Source organism: Perognathus longimembris, chromosome 2, assembly GCF_023159225.1.
Source record: "Perognathus longimembris pacificus isolate PPM17 chromosome 2, ASM2315922v1, whole genome shotgun sequence".
Classification (NCBI taxonomy): Eukaryota; Metazoa; Chordata; class Mammalia; order Rodentia; family Heteromyidae; genus Perognathus; species Perognathus longimembris.
The window spans coordinates 57961193-57980937 of NC_063162.1; the positions used below are offsets into that span (position 1 = coordinate 57961193).

General features: G+C 46.6%; 1 protein-coding gene across 1 annotated transcript in view; it reads right to left on the reverse strand.

The window, feature by feature from the left end:
- Grid1 (glutamate ionotropic receptor delta type subunit 1) overlaps positions 1-19745 on the reverse strand; it is a 749173-nt gene that overhangs the window by 503336 nt on the left and 226092 nt on the right. Inside the window, exon 4 of the mRNA XM_048339184.1 lies at positions 2428-2633. Coding sequence (XP_048195141.1) covers positions 2428-2633 — 206 coding nt within the window. The remainder of the gene's footprint in view (positions 1-2427; positions 2634-19745) is intronic.

Here is a 19745-nt window from a genome sequence, read left to right on the forward strand (position 1 = left end):
CTTCCAACTTCATTCTTTGGTGAGTCCCATGGCCCTGGAGTGCGGCAAAGAGGCCCTGGAATGCCTAACCATTGAGTCAGCTGACCGTTCTGTGAGGATAACATCACAGGTGAGCCCACTGTGCACTGAGGCCTCTCTCAGCAGTCAGTGCAGAGAGGAGAGCCAAGACCTGACTGCGAAAGCAGTGAATCCAGGCCACGCCTCAGTAAGGGTCCTTCAAGGCCACACAGAGAGCAGAGCAAGCCGCATAGAAGGAGAGGGTCCCTGTGTGCATGGCCTGTACCTTCAGTGCCTGCCCACGAAGCTGTACAGTAGGCCCCTAGCCTGGGTCAGGAGCCCAAGGTGTTGTCACCCCCAAGTCTGGGCTCTCCTAAGGCCACCTTCTCATCGCCATTCTACAGATGATGCACTGATGTCATGAGGAACTGGTGGCTCATGCCTATAATTCTGGATGGCTACTCAGAACTCTCAGATCTGAGGATCTTGATTCAAAGCCAGTCTAGGCAGAAAAGTCCTTAAGATTTTTACCAATTAACCACCTAAAAAAGCCCAAAGTGGAAGTAGAGGTGTGTCTCAAGTGGTAGAGTGCCAGCCTTGAGTGAGAAAGATAAGTGACAGCACCCAGGCCCAGTTCAAGCATTGGCAGTGGAAGAAGTAGGAGAGCAAAGAAGGAAGTGGAGAAGGAGATAGAGAAGAAGAAGGAAAGAGAGAGAAGGAGAAAGAGAAAGAGGAAAAAGAAGAGGATGAGGAGGGAGAGGAGAAAGAGAGGAGGAGGAAGAAGAGGGAGGTGGAGGAGGAGGAGGAAGGAGGAGGAAGAGGAGGAGGAGGGGAGGGAGGAGAGGGGAAGAGGAGGAAAAAGAGGAGGAGGAGGAGAGGAGGAGGAAGAGAAAGAGGAGGAGGAGGAGGAGGCTGGCAATAGGATTAACAGACACCAGCCTTAAGCAGATGAGCTGATATGAGCAGACATCAGCTGGCCATAAAGAACAAAGAGAAAAGCCATCCCATGGGTAGACTTGCAAATGCACCATGGGGAACTTTCTGAGAAAGACTGAGCATGTTCCTACCACTAATCCCACACTGCCCCTTGACTGAACTGACTCACATCATACAGGGAAATAGGTTCTGGTGAAAATGCCAAGAGCAACCAGGACATCACAGCCAGGCTGACCCCCAGAGTGGTCAGGATCTGATTAGTGGAGAACATCAGGGCTGCTGGCCAATTGCAGCAGATTAAGCATTCCCAATTTTAAGTTCTCTGGAACTGGGTTTTGTGCTGGTTCCTGATGCATGAGGTTGCATTTTGAGTAATAATTAATTAGAGGGGATAGCAGAATAAGCAGGCAAAGTACATCAAATGGAATTAGTATAATTCTGCCTTTCTCTTTCATTTTATTTTCCATCAGAGAAAGCCAGCATGGTGGCTTGGATGGTGGGAGAAACTACAGGGAGGGTTCTGTGGCCCATTTAGTCCTCACTTTCCCTCAAAGACTCTGTACCCCCACGTCACCCTCTCTCCTGAACTAAGCAGCCCTCCTCTCCCTGGACTACTGTGCCTGGCACCTATCTGCCAGCTTATTCAAGATCAGAGTTTTCTAGATTGTCCTCAAAGTAATGAAGGCTTTGTTAAATTGATGAGCCTTGTCTTCATTACAAAGTCCCAACGAGGTTTTTTTAAAAACACACAAGCCAAGCAAGGATGGTTCATGCCTACAAGCCTAGGTAGTCAGGAGGCAGAGATGAGAGAATTGAGCTTCAAAGCCACAAAATCTGAAATATTTTTGTCTCCAATTAATCAGCAAAAATCCAGATGGGGAGGTGTGACTCACATGGTAGAGCTCCAGCCTTGAACAACAACAAAAAAAAAAACACCAAGCAAGAGTATAAAGCACTGAGTTTGAGCCCCAATACTGGCAGGCACATGTACACACACACACACACACACACACACCCCACAGAGGAAAGAAAAATACATCAATCAGCCCAAGCACCAAAGATATCAGCACACACAACTTTCTATTGACAATCCATGGGTCACCTCCCTCCCCACATGCTAATCTGTCCCACAGCATACCCGCCCACCTCCACAGAGAGCTAGAAATGCATTTTCTCCCTCAGAGACTTAACATCTGCCAACATCAAGACCAAACTCAAAAGCAAGCAATAATCTGAGTTTGACTCAGAAATTTCTAGCCGTAACCTGTAAGCAAGTTTCCCAGAAGCCAGCAAACCCCACAGCCTTTCAGGGCCTGGGTAAGCCTTGATCACCTGCTGGGGTCTGGTTAGCAGCTGGAGCATGGCCATGTGCTAAAGGCCTAGCACCTATGAGTCCCCGCATCTGCTTCAGCTGGGTATGGAAGAGCCAGTGGCCTGCGGGGCCCCGCAGTGGCCCCTGAGTAGCAGGCACGTGCACAGCCCTCCATCACCTACCTCGTTGATGAAGGAGTGCGCCCCCTGAGGACTGAGCAGCAGGATGGCGCGGCGTAGTGTGTCCCTGTAGCGGTTCAGCTCCTCCGTCTTCATGGTGGTGAACAGGCTGGTGAACACGTGACTAATGTTCTTATCCACCTTTTGTAAAGACACGTCAAGGCCCAGCCGTGAGGCCTGGTCCAGAAAGCTTTGGAGCCCACGGATATCTGAGCATGGGGAAAGGGGAGGAGGAGAGGAGGAAAGAATCATCTTTAAGTGAGATGGGATAGTGGAGGGTGTCCAACTCCAACACTCCCCACCACCCAGGCAGGCCACCAACAGAAACAGGGTTCCGAGTCTGCCTCAGTGGTTCAGGGAGATTGAAAGACAGCCATTTAGACCTGGCATGCTTCATCAGTACCCATCCCCAGACTGCCCTTCTCCCACTGAAGGGAGCCCATTCAGCACACAGCAGAATTTGGCCTTCATGAGCTCATTTCCTATATCTTCATGGGCTCAAGGCTGGCAGCCCTGTTCTCCATGCCACATGGTTTAGGGGGGCCCTGCTCCTGGCCCTGGCCCTGGCCTCATCTCCCTTCACCTCCCTTTGCATCTCATTGCTCAGGTCAGGTGACTGTCTACCCTGAATGAAGCTAGTCAGGCTCAGGACATTCCTTGTTCAAGCCCTGGGTCCCTGCTCCAATCTCATTAGCATTACAAATTACATAATCACACGTAGCCCTGCAGTATGGTCCCCTGGCTTACTTTAGACTCCTGCTTTCCCTTGGCAAAACTTTCTTCATCATACTATTTCCCACTGGGGTGACCCTCACCACCACCACCACCCCAATCCAATCAGGAGTTCTTCTTAATTGGTTCTGGGATGGCAGATAACCAAAGACCATCCACTGAGACTTTGTCTGGCACTTGATAGAGCCACTGCAGGACAGAGAAAATTATTCCCAAAGGGCGGGAATCTAGAAAAGACCCCAGAGCCCAGCTGGACAGCATGCTGTTACAGAGCAATTCTTGTGGTAGATGGATGCCGGATTTTGTTTTAACCAGGGCCTACTTGTCTCTCCGTAGCAGCTCTAGTATCAACCATCCAACTTCCCCAAAGGAACACCAGCCCAAGAGCAGAAGCAACACAGAGACAAACAGGTTTGAGACTGTGGCTCTGCCCTGATGACATCACCCAAGCCGCTGGGTCCAGCAGTAACCGGAGCTTGTTTTTCCTAAACTTTTGAGTTCCAGGACCCACTGAGTTCCCTTGCTCATTTCAACCAGCTTGAACTACATTTCTACCCACCTGTATCCCAACCAGCTTGAACTACATTTCTACCCACCTGTATCCCAGAGTATCAACCTCACGTCAGGACATGTCCTCCCAGCCAGGGATGCTTCAATCATCACCTGGTCCAGAGGCACAGCCATCGCAGGGTGTTCTGTCTGACCCATCCCACAAGGTATTCTCTCCCCGTGCCTTAGAGCATCGGGGGACAGATGCTGTACTACTCTGTAACTATGAGTCAACATCAAAACAAACCATGCTAACAGCCTCCAGGGCCCTCTGGGATCTAATTATGTCTCCTACTACCCTCCCTTCCACTCCACTCATGCTAGCCTTCTGGCTACTACTTTGAGTGTATCATAATACTCAAAACTCTTCCACCACAAGGCCTTTGCACTATCAGTTTCCTCTGCCTGAAATAGTTTGCTCCCAGTACTTAAAGGGCTATTTCTCTTTCTACCTTCACATCTTTACTCAAATGTCACCTGCTCAATAAGGCCTATTCCTGTCATTCTCCTTAAAGCTGTGGACTTCCCTATCATCATCCTCTCTCTTGACCTGGCCATCTTTCCATTTTCTCATGTCAGTTGTCACCTTCCAGCATACTATGAAATTTAAGCTGATCATTGTTTATTTTTTTGTTTATGTATGTATATTGGTACTGGGGCTTGAACTCAGGGCCTCATACTCTCAATTGGCTTTTTCACTCAAGGCTGGCACTCTACCACTTGAGCCACATCTCCACTTCCATCATTGTTTCTGTGGGGAGGAAGGTGAAGGAACTGGTGCTTGAACTCAAGCCTAGGTGTTGTTACTGAGCTTGTGTTCTACCACTTGAGCCATAGTTCCACTTACTTACAACTTTTTGGTGGCTAATTGAAAATAAGAGTCTCATAGACTTTCCTGCGTGGGCTGGCTTCAAACCTCAGTCATCAGATTTCAGCCTCCTGAGTATCTAGGATTCCAAGTGTGAGTCACTGGCAGCTGGCTTTATTTTATTTTATTTTTTTTGGCCAGTCCTGGGCCTTGGACTCAGGGCCTGAGCACTGTCCCTGGCTTCTTCCCACTCAAGGCTAGCACTCTGCCACTTGAGCCACAGCGCCGCTTCTGGCCGTTTTCTGTATATGTGGTGCTGGGGAATCGAACCTAGGGCCTCGTGTATCCGAGGCAGGCACTCTTGCCACTAGGCTATATCCCCAGCCCTTTATTTTATTTTTAATGGGCATAATAATTGAACATACTTATAGAGTACAGTATGCTGTTTCAGTACATTTGTCCATTTTGTGAAAAAAACAGAGCAATTCACATATCAACCACCTCACATATTTATTATTTCTTTGTGGTCATACAGCTATTTTACAATGGCCAACACAATATTGTTAATCCTAAACATGCAATAAAATACCAGAATTTGTTCATATGATCAAACTTTGATTTTATATGCACCCAAAAAAAGTCTCCATCCCCTCAGCATTATTTTCCCCAGACTCTGATGACAACTTTGCAATCTCTACTCCTCTGAGATCAACTATTTTAGATTCCCCACATGAGTGAGATAATGCTATGTTTCTAGCATGATCCATAAGAGCCAGGAGTATAGAATTAACCTCAGTGTCCATCAACTGATGGATGGGCAAAGAAAATGTGACATATATACACCATGAAATACTACTCAGCCATAAAAAGATGAAATTCTGTCATTTGTGGTATCATGCATAAATCTGGGGGGTATTGGGTTACAATAAGCCAGGTACTCAGAGTGCTTTTAACACCCTGAAGGAGTTATGGGCAGGGATGGCCCAGGGCACAGACACACAAAGAGAGACAAGCCCAATCAGAAATACTCACCCCTGACACACCCTCTGAGCATAGCACAACTTGCTCGGGCCCATTCCAAGCTGGAGAGAATCTCAACTCAGAGCAGCTGTCTGTGCCAAATCTAGCAGTGGCTCCTACGCCTGGCACACAGCTGCTTTCTACGCTGCCAAGGAGCATTTCCACCTATATCTACGCTGTCTCATAACATCATCACTGGCCATATGGCTATTTAAATTTTAATAAATTAAGTGAAATAAAACAAACTTTCATACTCAGCTCCTCCACTGCAGTACCCACATTTCAGAGCTCCACAGCCACATCTGGCTGCCAGCTGCCATATTGAATGGTGTAGCTCCAGACCTCACATGATACATCAGGCCAGAAGTCTGATGGCAGAGCACTACATGGAGGAGCCATCTTTTAACTCTGCCTTTCTGCTGACACTTTGAGCACCCTCTCCATCTCTAGCCCTGGCCTTTAGCCACATGGACAGCTTTGACCTATAGGAAAATTGTAAATTTAACACAAGCCAAGGTTTGCATGAGTGTTTGTGCATTTTTGTTTCTGTCCTTGGACTTAGCCACCACCATGTGAACATTCTTGGACTAACCTAGTGAGGGATGAAAAGGCACAGAGAAGCATCGAGCCAGCCCCTAAGCAGCCACCCCAGTCCAATACCAGCCAATCTCAGACACATAAGCCAGACCTGAGGAAAGCTGCCTGGATAAACTATCAATTCATCAAAGGTCAAGTGGAGAAACCGTAGCTTTTTGTTGTTGTTGTTCCTCTTGTATCCCCTTCCTGTGGTTGTACCCCGGCTATCACTCTATCTCATCTGAGTACCCTAGATACTGCATATACTTGTATTAGAACTAGGGAAGGGAAAGGGAATATCAAAATCGAGAGACAAAGGATAAAAAGACAAACGGCTCCAAAAGCAATACTTACAAAACCATTTGGTGTAAACCAACTGAACAACTCATGGGGATGGGGGAGGAGGGAAAATGTGGGAGGAGGTAACAAGTTAAACAAGAAATGTAGGGCTGGGAATATGGCCTAGTAGCAAGAGTGCTTGCCTCATATACATGAAGCTCTGAGTTCGATTCCCCAGCACCACATATATAGAAAATGGCCAGAAGTGGCGCTGTGGCTCAAGTGGCAGAGTGCTAGCCTTGAGCAAAAAGAAGCCAGGGACAGTGCTCAGGCCCTGAGTTCAAGCTCTAGGACTGGCCAAAAAAAAAAAGAAATGTACCCACTGTCTTACCTCTGAAACTGTAACCCCTCTGTACACCATTTTGCCAATAATTAAATAATTATTCATTTTTTTTTAAAGTCAAGTTGAGTGCTGGTCGCTCACATCTGTAATCCTAGCCACTTGGGAGGCTGAGATCTGAGGACTGTGGTTCAAAGCTAGCCTGGGCATTAAAGTCTGTGAGTCTCATCTCCAATTAAGCATCAAAAAGCTGGAAGTAGGGATATGGCTCAAAATGTAGAGTACAAGCTTTAAACAAACAAACAAAAAGTCAAGCAAGAGTGTGAGAACTTGAGTCCAAGACCAACTACCAGCACATGCACACACAAAAAATAATGACCCTTGTTCTAAGCCACTAAGTTTTGGGATACTTGTTTCTCAGCTATAACTAACTGGTAGACAAAGATTACTGAATGGATTATCTGGTAATCCTCATGAAGGCCTCTGCCTTTGATGTCATACCAGCACATCTGCTCTGCAACCCTGTCCATGTGCACTCAGGGTGAGGGAGACTCTGACAACCCTTGTGCACAGGGAACTTCAGCAGCCCTCAGCCTCTCCCAGGATGCTATCAGTCCTCACTGCCCTGTGGCCTTGGCCAGGACTCAGATCCTTACACACTAACAACAGTATGAAGGAGGAGTGGGCTCTTCCATCAGCCCCTGTTCCTCTAAGAACCACAGAGGTAGAGAAATTATGTGTTTGCTGCATCACAGGATAGACACACAATGCTTCCATCAGCTCCCCGTGGCCTGCCCTGCCTGTATGTATCATTATGCATGGCCTGTGAATGATGTTATAAATATCCAATGGCCCTTGGCAGAATAAAGTTTCCCTGCCCTTTCAAGTCAAAGGGCATTTGTACATCATTGAAGTGGCAGAGAGACTGCCATGTACAGTGTTTTCTGCATATTACATGATCTGTTAACTGTCAAAGCTCACCTGAGTTTTTTTTATTCAGGTAAGGTCCCCACGTGGTGCTAGGGACTGCATATATCATGCTAAAAAGGTTAGGGGAAGTCCCATTCACTCTCCTCCTTGATACCTAAAACCATCTTAGCCTGTAGTGTTGACCCATTTCCTTTGGGAATAGGAGGTACCAGAGCAGGCAGCAGCTGTCTCAGGACCCTCAGGGACCCTCAGGGACATGTACCCCTGAAGGACAAAGGCCCCAGAGCTCTCACGTGCCCTTGGCTGCTGCTTTCCTGATTTGCACTCAGGCAGGCCCTGGTGGGACTAAGCCGTCAGGGAGAGTTTAAGCTTCCATCAGCAGTGCCAGGCTCCTCACTCCCAGAATTAGTGATGCTGGCTGAAGGCAGAATTCTCAAAGGACCACAGCCCCTGCCTATAACCGCATCTCCCGCTTGGCTCTGAAAAGGTCAATTTGTAGCCTCTGGTTGGTCTCTGGAGCTCTTATTCAACTGCACTTGAGGAGGGCTGGGGAAAAAATAATCGTGAAGGGCACAAGCTAACCTTGTAGCCCTTCCTGTTCATTCCCCAAGAATGGGGCCAAGGAGGCCAGCTTTGCCAACAAAAGTCAATCTCTCTTTGCAAGCAAATTTGTGCTGTCCCTCTGCTCTACTCTGCCACAAAGCCAGCTGTCTGCTGCTCCTGCTGCTCCCAGGAAGAGAGAATTCCCCGAGAGAAAAGCAAGAAGCCAGATAGGTTTAGGCCTCTGCCCTGATGTAGCCATAAACACACCCCAGCTCCCAACCTCAGAGAAAGATAATGGTGCCACATCAGGCCTTTCCCAGAAAAGGAGGACGAAGGCAGTGGCCTCTCAATCTCTGAGGGAGCAAGGAGGGACATAAACCGAGGAAAAGAGTGTCAGTCCCCTGCAAGGTTAGGAAGAGAATTCCAGAATGGAAATCCTTCTCCCCAGAGGAAGGAACAGCCCAGAAAACAAAGTCTGCTCCCAAGAGTAACTCTGCTACTGTGCCCAGGACAGCTTCCAAGGTCAAGTCTCCTCCCCTTATCCTCCTGCCTCATCGCCAGAAGTCATGAGTCCTCCTGCGAACACCTATCCATGCCTCCTTCCACCAATACTCTCCGAGAGTGCTCTCTATGGGCCTTCCCCTGGGTACTGGGAAATAAAACGGAATGAGGCCCATGGTATTTTGTTCTTGTGGAACTTACATTTCAGGAGCTAAGAGTAAGCTGGAACAAATAAACAAGGGGCTAAATGGATAATTTCCAGCAGTGATAAGAGCCTTGAAAGAAAATCCATACTGGGCTAGAGGGGGTTATAAAACTGAGGAAAGATGTAGGCAAGGAAGTAGCAATGAGACCAAGCAGCAATGGAAAAATCTCTCAGGGATGACTATTTCCAGACAGACGAAATAGCACATGGAAAGTTCTAGAATAAAGCCTCTTTTTTGGTGGCAAATGAATAAGAACCTTCCTCACCCCTATGATGGTGCCTAAGTCACTGAGTTAGAAGAAGAAGAAGCTAAGAGTCTATGGGTAGCCAGGGCCTTGAGAGGCAGAGGAGCAGATGCGGGTGCTGTTGCTGTCCCTCCTCCCCTCTAGGGCCCCGTACCCCAGTGCCCCTCACTGCTGGGCCATCTGCCTTTCTCCACTGAGTCTGCCTCTCTGGTGCTACTGTGCTCCTTCTCCAGGTTGTCTGTCTCTCATGGGTTCTTTAGGTGGCCACTCCAAGCCTGAGCCCTCACTAGGCCACTGGATACTCAGGGTCTCTCCTGGGTCTACCCATGTTCCAATTCCCTTGCCTCACACCCTCTGGTCATGTCCCAGTAAACACTGGCTTCTCTCTAGCCTCTTCCAAGATATCTGCCTGTCCTCTCTCATCTCTGGACACATGGTAACAGACACCCATATGGCAGGCTGGCTGAGGCCTCTTGACTTCTCCTACCACCTGAGACCAGCTCTCCTCAAGTTCATCCTCAGCTCCTCCCTGGGATTTTTGCCAAGCTTCCCAAAAGGTACTCCTGGAGTCTGCCTGCTGAAAGTCTGCTAAGGCAGAGTCTTAAAATTATATCTGCTCAGCTAGGCACTGGTGGCTCATGTCTATAATCCTAGCTACACAGGAGGCTGAGATCTGAGGATGGAGGTTGAAGGCTAGTCCTAGCAAGGGGGCCAATTCCTGGGATCATGCATTTGGCCCCAGAGGCCCCCTTGTCCTATGAAAATCAACCCATCCACCCAGAGCTCGTACCTCTTCACCTTTTCTATGGACTCACCTTAGACCCACTACACACCTGCCCTGGTCATCCTAGGACATGAAACTGGTCAACCAGGAACCACATGTGAAGTTATTCACACAAGCCAATCTGAAACCTTCTTACACAGCCATTCTTATTCACCATAAGGGCCCCTGTCCACAATCCTCCCTTCTCTCTGTTTCTGCTTCCTTGTGTGGTCCTTAGAATAGCACACCTCTTTTCTTGATATAACAAACTGGATTTTCAGTAGTTGCTCTCTTGTTTTCTCATGGTACTAAGGTTTGAACTCAGGTCTTTGTGCTTTCCATGCCCCTATCCCAGTGTGTTCTGCGTTATTTTTGAGATAAAGTCTCACACTTATGCCTGGGCTAGCCTGGACTGGACTCTTCTTGTGTAAACTTTCTACTTAGTGAGGAGAGAGATATGCAGCACTGTGCCAAGCTTTCTATGGATTGAGAATGGAAGTGTCACTAGCTTTTTGTGTGAGCTGACCTCAAACCACGGTCCTCACAATCTTCCCCTCTTAGGTAATCAGGATTAGAAACAAGAGCCACCACACCCAGCTAGTGGTTGCCTCTTCCTGATCGTTTGGCATTGCCATACTTAAATAACAATAAAACCTACCTTAAAATGCCTATGTTCACTGGGAGAGAGTAAGGGAAGGGGTGACATCATCCAAAAAGAAATGTACTCTTTATCTGACCTGTATACTGTAATCCTTCTGAACATCGTCTTTATAGTAACAATTAAAAAAAATAAAAACGATAAAAGGGGAGGGAACCCCATTTCATTGCCACCCTAATCACAATGAACAAGATACAGAATCAAACTGTGTGTTCACATCAGATAAATGGATAAAGAAATTAAACACACATGTATGCACACACATACACACAGTGGAATACTACTTAGCCTTAGGGAAAAAAAGAATGGAATCCACTCATTTAGAATATATCAGCCTGGGCACAATACTTTAAATGAAATTAGTCAGACACAAAAGACAGGGACCACCTAATCTATCTCATATGAGAATTGTAAAGATGTTGAGCTCATGGAAACCAGAGGTCCCCTGGTGTGACCTTGTGACACAATGGTAGCACCTCTGACTCCAGAAGTCCCCTAGTGGTTATGAAGGCTGAGGCGGCTTTGGGGGCGGCGGGGGGGAGGAAATGGTGCACAGAGGTCACTCCAAGGACACACACTTTGAGTTTTAGGGAGGAGAAATGAGCGCAGGCTATTATACAATTGATGACCATGATTACTATCAATATATTGCATATGTGAAAATCGCTGTAAGAGTGTGTTTTATGTGTTCTCACCAGCCAAGCACAGAGGAATACATGAGCCAGCACATATCCCACAATGTATACATATACCAACCTGTCAGACTGTACACCTCAGGATCTACAACTTTTAAAAAAAAATTTAGGAAACTGATTGAACCATCCGCGTACATGGAAATGTTCTTATTTCTACTGTCCACTATGGTCCAAAATCACATGTACATATTGAGCACTTGTGACTATTGGCTAGTATGACTAAAGAACTACAAATGTGGATTTTTTTTGGTTACAGGATCTCATTATTCTTTTACTTTATTAATTAAATTTTGTTGACAACGTGTTGTGCAAAAGGGGTAGAGTTACATAATAGGGCAGTGAGTACATTTCTTGTGCTATCTTACACCCTCGTTTTTCTTTCCCTACAACTTTTATTTACACAAAATAAAACAAGACACCCTGGTATAATGTTGGCAGAAGACTCTAGAGTGGTATGAAGGAAGCAGTCCTTAGCGCCCATCCCCAGGGCTGTACAGAATAAGTTCAGACTTGGATCCAAATCTGCCCCTTGGGAGCTGAACAGCCTTGGGCATCAGTCACCTCTCGGAATGTATTTCTCCATCTGCAAAATAGGCTTATATGAGTCCTGACCTCCTTCTGAGAGACACACGGCACAGCTGGCTTGCTGCAAAATAGACATTCTGAGCTGTCAGCCCCCTCCCAACTTTCTCATCAACACCGGAAACACCCCCAAAAGGGATCCCAAATAAGCAAATCATTTCCCTTGTTCTAGAGGCTCATCAAGAAAGGAGGTGCCACTGGCATTCGGGTGAGACTAAGAGACTAAAAGACTAAAAAGGTCAGCTCTCTCTTGTGTGATAACTCAAATTTCCAAGTTGTAGAGAAGCTAAAGGGGAAGGTGTGTCACTGAAAACTCTGGGAGGAAGGAGAGGCATTTCTGCCTCTAATGAGGGCTGATGGTATCCAGGAGGTTTCTGCTTGGAGAGGTTTCAAACCAACCACAGCCCAGGCAAAGGTAAATTCAGGGAAGGGGGCTCTGTCAGAATAGTTCCCTGCGTGTGGATGTGAGGTGTTTGGATGCCTGCCCAGGTCAGCCACGGGAGTCTGTGTGGCTGGACCCCCTCTTTCCTTCTGAGACCAGAGTGAACGCTATGGATGGATCACAGCACACACTTCTCACCAAGTTTTATTCCCTTCATAAACACACATACACACACATATACACACACACTACACACACACACCGGGGGAGGGGAGGACCATTTGAAATAATCAGGCTGGAAGATGGAGATTAAAAACAATTTAAAATAAACGTCTACTCTGGCACTTTGGAAAAAACATACCACACTGCATGAAGTGCTGTGAATTAAGTAAATTACACCCAGCAACTAATTTACATAATGATCAAGATTTGCATTTTACATGTGTTCTAATGAAAACAGGGTTTATAAAATAATTCTTCACCAATTTCTGTTTCAGGTTAGGTTTCATTATTTGGGGAAGGGTAGAGCGGGGATAAATATCCTGTAGTATTTATCGGCTACTGTCTTTCATGTTTCAAATCTCTGGCTCCTTCAATATGTTTTTTTTTAATTTGGCAAGTCCCTTATTCCCACTGCAATAAATAGTGTCTTTGATTTGCAATTTCCTCCCAACAACTAAATGAGATCATATTTTTAAAGAATCTGTAATATGCTAATGATTTTTAGAATTTTCACAAATAAAGTTTGATGTCCCTGTCACCTTTCACTTGCAAGGTATTTGGTATTGATCTTTAGCAATTCTTCTTCTAAAATCTGGAGGGATTATTTCTCAAGTCCTGCTGTTTGGGATGCAGGCTTCTTCAGATGAGAGATCATTGTGACATTTCCCAGCTGGGTGCTTTCCTGCATCAGTGGTCCCTTCACAGCTGGAGCAAGAAACACCCTGGCTCAACATGACGTTGGGAGCCTCCAGCCTTGGGAGGCACTCTGGTACTTGGTTGGCACCCACAGAATCAGGAGCTAGCTTCTTGTTTCCCAGGGCATCTATGTGCTGGTGCATCTTTTGTCTGCCTCTCCATAGTCTATGAGGGAAAACAGTCCTGCCATTCACAAAAGATAAAATTGAGGCCAAGGCCAGTGGTTCATGCCTGTAATCTTAGCTACTCGAGAGGCAGAGATCGCAAGACGGAGATTCAAAGTCTGTGAGACACTTATCTCTAATTAAGTGTGGCGGTATGGCTCAAGTGGTAGAGCTCCAGCCTTTTGTGATAAAGCTGAGGGACAGTGCCCAGAACCTGAGTTCAAATTCCATTATCAGCACAGACACAGACACACAGATACACAGACACACAGACACAGAGAGAGAGAGAGAGAGAGAGAGAGAGAGAGAGAGAAAGAGAGAATAGAAAGAGAGAAAGAGAGAAAGAGAGTTTCAGTCCTTTCTTCATCAACACACAAAGAAATAGCCCTTAACCAGACAGAGCACAACATCAGTGCTTTTTGTGAGCTCTGGATAATTTCCTGGACTTCCAATTTAAGTAATTCTAGAGAAGTAATTTAATCAACACTAGAGAAGTGATTTTGTGTGTGTGTGTGTGTGTGTGTGTGTGTACACATGGACTCTATGGCCTCCCTTATTGGGAATAATTAGTACAGGTTTAGGCAAGCCATAGCAGAGCATCACAAGGCCCAATAGCTATACCCTTAGGAACACATAAGATGATGCTAAGTGAAATGAACTCCATGATATGGAAACAAGTGATATATCACAGTTATAACTACTTTCAACGTCCTATGTGAATGTGTAGTTTCTATTATTGATGATGTTTTGTATCACCTTCCTATGTTTGTACCTACACTATCTCTGTAATCTTATCTGAGTATATTGGAAACCGTGTTTACTGGTATTGGAAGTAGGAAATTCAAAGGGAATACCAAATTCGAGAGACACGGGGTAAAAAAAGAGAAATAACTACAAAAGCAATACTTGCAAAACTGTTTGGTGTAAGTGAACTGAACAACTGGGCGGGGGGGAGGGAAGGGGGGGAGGGAGGGGGGCATGAGGGACAAGGCAACAAACAGTACAAGAAATGTATCCAACGCCCAACGTATGATACTGTAACCTCTCTGTACGTCAGTTTGAAAATAAAAATTTGAGAAAAAAAAAAAAAAAAAAAAAAAGAAATAGCCCTTAACCAGACAGAGCACAACATCAGTGCTTTTTGTGAGCTCTGGATAATTTCCTGGACTTCCAATTTAAGTAATTCTAGAGAAGTAATTTAATCAACACTAGAGAAGTGATTTTGTGTGTGTGTGTGTGTGTGTGTGTGTGTACACGCATGTGTGGGCGTGTGTGCCCATGTGTGCCTATCAGGACTGGGGCTCAAACTCAAAACCTGGAGCTGTCCCTTAGCTAATGACACAAGGCTAGTGCTCTACCACGTGAGCCACATCTCCACTTCTGGCTTTTTAATGGTTAACTGAAGATAAGAGTCTCTTGGAGTTTCTTGCCCAAGCTAGCTTTAAAATATGATCCTCAGCTCTCAGCCTCCTGAGTAGCTAGGACTACAGGCAAGAAACACAGGTCAGCTGACCTTCCTCCAAGGACTGGTGGGATGGATAATGCAATGACCTCATCCTAAATGGGATGGTCTAAATGTTTGTGTCTGTACAATTCTTGTTAAGTTCCTAGTCCTGATAAAATTAAGGAGGTGTGGCTCCTGGAGATCAGTAGAGGTCATGAGGTACTGCCTGATGGTGAGATTTAGTGCTATTACAAGAAAAGGAAAAAGGGACTGGGAATATGGCTCAGTGGTAGAGTGCTTGTCTAGCATGCATGAAGCCCTGGGTTTGATTCCTCAGTACCACATAAACAAAAAATCCAGAAGTGGCGCTGTGATTCAAGTGGTAGAATGCTGGCCTCGAGCAAAAGAAGCTCAGGGACAGTGCCCAGGCTCTGAGTTCAAGCCCCAGGACTGGACAAAAACAAGAAAAGGGAAAAGACTGGACCTAATTTCCCCAATCTGTGAGAACACAACAGAAAGACAGCCCACAGCAAACCGAGAAGGAGACCCACCAGACACTAAACCTGCTGCCTGGATCTTGGACTTCTCCTGAATTATGAGAAATAAATGTGAAGTCATCCAGTAGAAGATATTCTTCATGGCAATCAGAGCTGATCAGTACCAAGTACAGCAAATGAAGGTCTTGTGCCAGCCACTAGGCTAAGTAATTTGCATAGGCTCCCTTATTAATCCCCTGATAGGCTAATGTCTTGCCTAAAATCTTACACAAAGAAGACATGCAACTAGGGTTCAAGACTTTGGGCCTCAACTTCAGAATCAAAGTTCTTAAGCCATTTTCTCCCACAAGCAGAAGGCATCTGGGAAGAGACAGGGCAGAGGCAGATCCATAGACCCAACTGTGTCCAGCACCTCCATTTTATTTCCAACTGGTTATCTCTAAAAATGTTCTGGGTTACCTCCTCCTCCCCCCCCCCAACCTTGACAAATTGGCTACAGGCTCAAACAGAGCTGCAATGCAACTCCTAGTCTATCTACTCTCGATGTGATGCCGGAGACATGGGAACCTCCAACCCAGCCCTCCAGAGTGCTCACCCCCCACACACAGTTCTCAGAAAGGCTACACGCGTGGCACACTGGTCAAGTGCTAGAGTCTTGCCTTTAAGAATGGCAAGAAGAGCCAGGTGCTGGTGGCTCACACCTGAATCCCAGCTACTCAAGAGGCTGAGATCTGAGGATTTTGGTTCGAAGTCAACCTGAGCAGGAAAGTCTGTGAGTCTGTTCTCTCCAATGAACTACTCAGAAAAAGCAAGGAGTGCACCTATGGCTCAAATGGCAGAGCCTAGCCTTGAACAAAAGGAGCTCAGAGACAGTGCCTTGCCCCTGAGTTCAAGCCACAGGACTGACACAAAAATAAAAAAATAAAAAAGAATGGCAAGCAGATGACAGTGTGATGCCTGCCCTCACCAGCCACTAATCTGTGACCAGCATTAATAGCGAACATCACACAGTGAAAGGAAATGTCTTCATTAGTCTGGAAAGGAGCACTAAGAAAAAGCCCATGACATGAGAGCAACAGTCAAGCAGGAGACACAAGCCACCTTGGATAGGAGTCCCTTCTTCAGACCTGCCTGGGCGGGGGGGCTGCTCTCTGCCCACCCAGCAAGACCTCTTGATCCCAAGACCACCAGTGTTTCAGGTGTGTACAGGGTACCAGAACTCCTACGTCCTGTTGATAATGAGTGAGTACTGGCCACACTCACCCCCTCACTCAGGCTCTCTCAGAGCTGGTGTCTGCTGCCCAACCAGGCCATGCTAAGAACACAGATAAGACACAGTCTTGGTTGGTTTCATGGAGTACAACAAAACACCCATAAACAACAATGTGTGTGTGTGTGTGTGTGTGCGCGCTAGTTCTGGGGCTTGAACTCAGGGCCTGGGCAGTTCCTTTGCTTTTTTGCTCACAGCTGGTACCACCTGAGCCACAGTTCCATTCCGGCTTTGGGGTAGTAAATTGGAGATAAGAGTCTCAGACTTTTTTGCCCAAGCTGGATTTGAACCCTGATCCTCAGAGCTCAGGCTTTTGAGTAGCTAGAATTACAGGCTTGAGCCATCAGTGCCTAATGACAAGCAGGAAGTTCAGGCAAAAAGGGTCTGTCTAACCAGATAGTGTGGGAGGGTGGGGAGGGAAGAGGCAGGTCCCAAAATAGCCATCAACAAGCAGTAAGTTGGATCTTGTAGAATAAATACTGTAAGAAGGGAGGACACCAAATCAAGAAAACATCAGGATCAAAGTCCTGGGTGAATCCAATGTCTAATCTCGGAGATCTATGAATGGTTTTATGTGGTTATAAGGGTGCAGAGCCTGGTATGGCCCCTAAGAGGGTCCCAAGGCCACATAGGATAGGAAGAGTATCAGCATGGGGTGATTATAAGCCTGAGACTAGGTCCTGTGGCTCCATCCACATGAAGCCAACCCAGCATACCTAAGTCAAGTACACACAAGGTACTCTGAGGCAGAGAACGGAACTGATAGCCAAGTCCATGGAGTCAGCCCTGTAGCCAGAACTGGGCAGCAGAGAAGGTGCTGCCAGGCCCTTACAGTGGCTCCTAGTTGGCCTAACATGGTGGGGGGGGGGTGGGGAACATGAACTAAGATGGACTAGGGAATGGCTCTTAAAATTCAGATCCTCAGTTGTTACCTCTACAAAATGGGTAGAGAGAGAGAGGAGACTATCTACCAATAGGAGCAAAGGGGAAGATGAAGGGAAAACACCTGGGAGGGAATCCAGGTGTGGGGAGGGCTCAAAACAGCCACACCCCCTTCTCCACTATGCCATTGCCAGCACTGACACTCTTCATCCTCCTATCTGTCCTCTGTCCTCATAGATTCTCCCTTACCTCAAGACAAGCGTTCTTTAACTTGAGTGTGTGTTTTACATAATTGCTCTGTACTATGTTTCCTCTAGAATCTACCAACCAGAGCCATGGGTTGAAGCCACAGTCTGGGGCTCACAGATGTCACCCAAATGCCACTACTACAGAAAAACTCACTCTGCCTGAGCTCAAGAGCACCACAGAGGCTCAGACCAGCAGGACAAATGAGCACCATCATTATGCTCCAAGATGCTTGGTGGAATGGGAGAAAAAGATGAACATCCCGCAGGAGTAGCTCTCCTGCCCAAGATAAAGCATGGGCAGTGCTAAGTGCAAGCAGGGCAGGAGGCTCCTGTTCCAACATGGTGTGGGACTGACAGCGGCATCATCAGGGCATTTCTTGCTATAGCAGAGAGAACTGGCATTTGTGCAAGTTCTAGGTCTGAAGGAAGCTGGAGAAAGGAGATGCCTTAGAAAGAACCCATTTTGCAGCTCTGGGCCTAATCCAGTGTGGGCAGGACCCAGCAGGGCCTGAGCACAGCATGTGGGAGGCTGCGGGTAGACTGGAAGTGGCTTTGGCTGCAGAAAAGGGAAGGTCAGAAAGGGTGAGGAATCCTGGTTCGTGCCTGCCAAGGCTGGTGGATGGGAAACGAAGAGCAGATGGGGGCAAGAACTCAGCCTGAGACAGAGGCTCTGACCTAGGCCTGAAGCTAGGTATAAGGGAACAGCCTCTCAACCCACAGGCCAGACATAAAGTCCCACTCTTGTGCATGCTCGTGTGACTACAACTCACGCGCACATACACACTGGCATACATATACACTCACACGTGTTCACACTCACTGGAACACGTACATATATGCCCTGGTCCACACACTGGCTCACACACAATGTGTCGAGCCAGCCTTAAGTGCCTCCAGTGAATCCATGCTTACATTTTCAGGAATTTGGGGAGCTACTGAACACAGCCACAATAAATTGAATTATACAAACCTGTAATTAAACAAATTACTTTACAGACAACACCAATAAATGCACAAAGCTCACCACTTCCTAATTATTTCACTTCATTTTATTATTATCTACACTCCAAGGCACATCTGCTGCAGCTGAAGAACAACAGTTAGTGGTCTGGAATCCTTTCCCAGTGCCACTCTCTACAGCCAGCCACCGCCTCACTCAGACACAGCCATGAGAGAGGATGGACAGCCTCAAAACCAATGAGCACTGCACATCAGGGCTTTTTGTTCTCCTGGAGAACCGGGTTTCAAACATTGGCTATCATGCCACATCTCACAAAGCACACGCATGCACACACACATACTGGCTAGCATGCTACAGCTCACAAAGCACATGCACACACATGCTCACATACACACATGCACGCACACACACATACACACACGTGCACAAACAGAACCATCTTTCAGCAGCTGAGAGAATTGGGTTCAGAACCCCTCCCTTACCAAAATCCCAAGATGCTCACATCCCTTTTATGAAATGGCCTCACGTTTACACACAGCCCACACACATCCATGACTTACATTTCACATCATCACTAGATGACATGTAACACCTCAAAGGCTATAGACATGGATGTGTGCTGTATTGCTCAGGGAATACTTAGAAGAAAAAAACTGTGTTCAATGCAGACAATTTTTTCCAGCACTTTTGGCGAGGCACTGGTGGCTCACAGCTGCAATCCTAACTACTCAGAAGATTCAGATCCAAGGATCATGATGTACCAGCCTTAAGTGATAAAGCCAAGTGAGAATGCAAGGATTTGAATTCAAGCTCCAGCACCAGCACAAAATAATAAAAATAAAATGGATGGCACTTTTGATAGGCAGTTAGTTGAATCCAAGAATGCAAATACAAAAGGGCTTGCTGGACATGTGTGCATACCTTACACTCTCCTATTAATGTGCCTTTACCCATACATATACACACACACATAAAGTTATGCATCCTTACTCACATGAAATATCTTCCTCTCCCCTAACACTGTGTAGAGCAGAAGCCACATTCCCTAGGGGAAGACAGCAGAGTGTGCCCTGGGAATGGAGGGCCAGTGTTTGGGTTTCATCCTCCCTTCCTCCATCCTCCTCTGTCC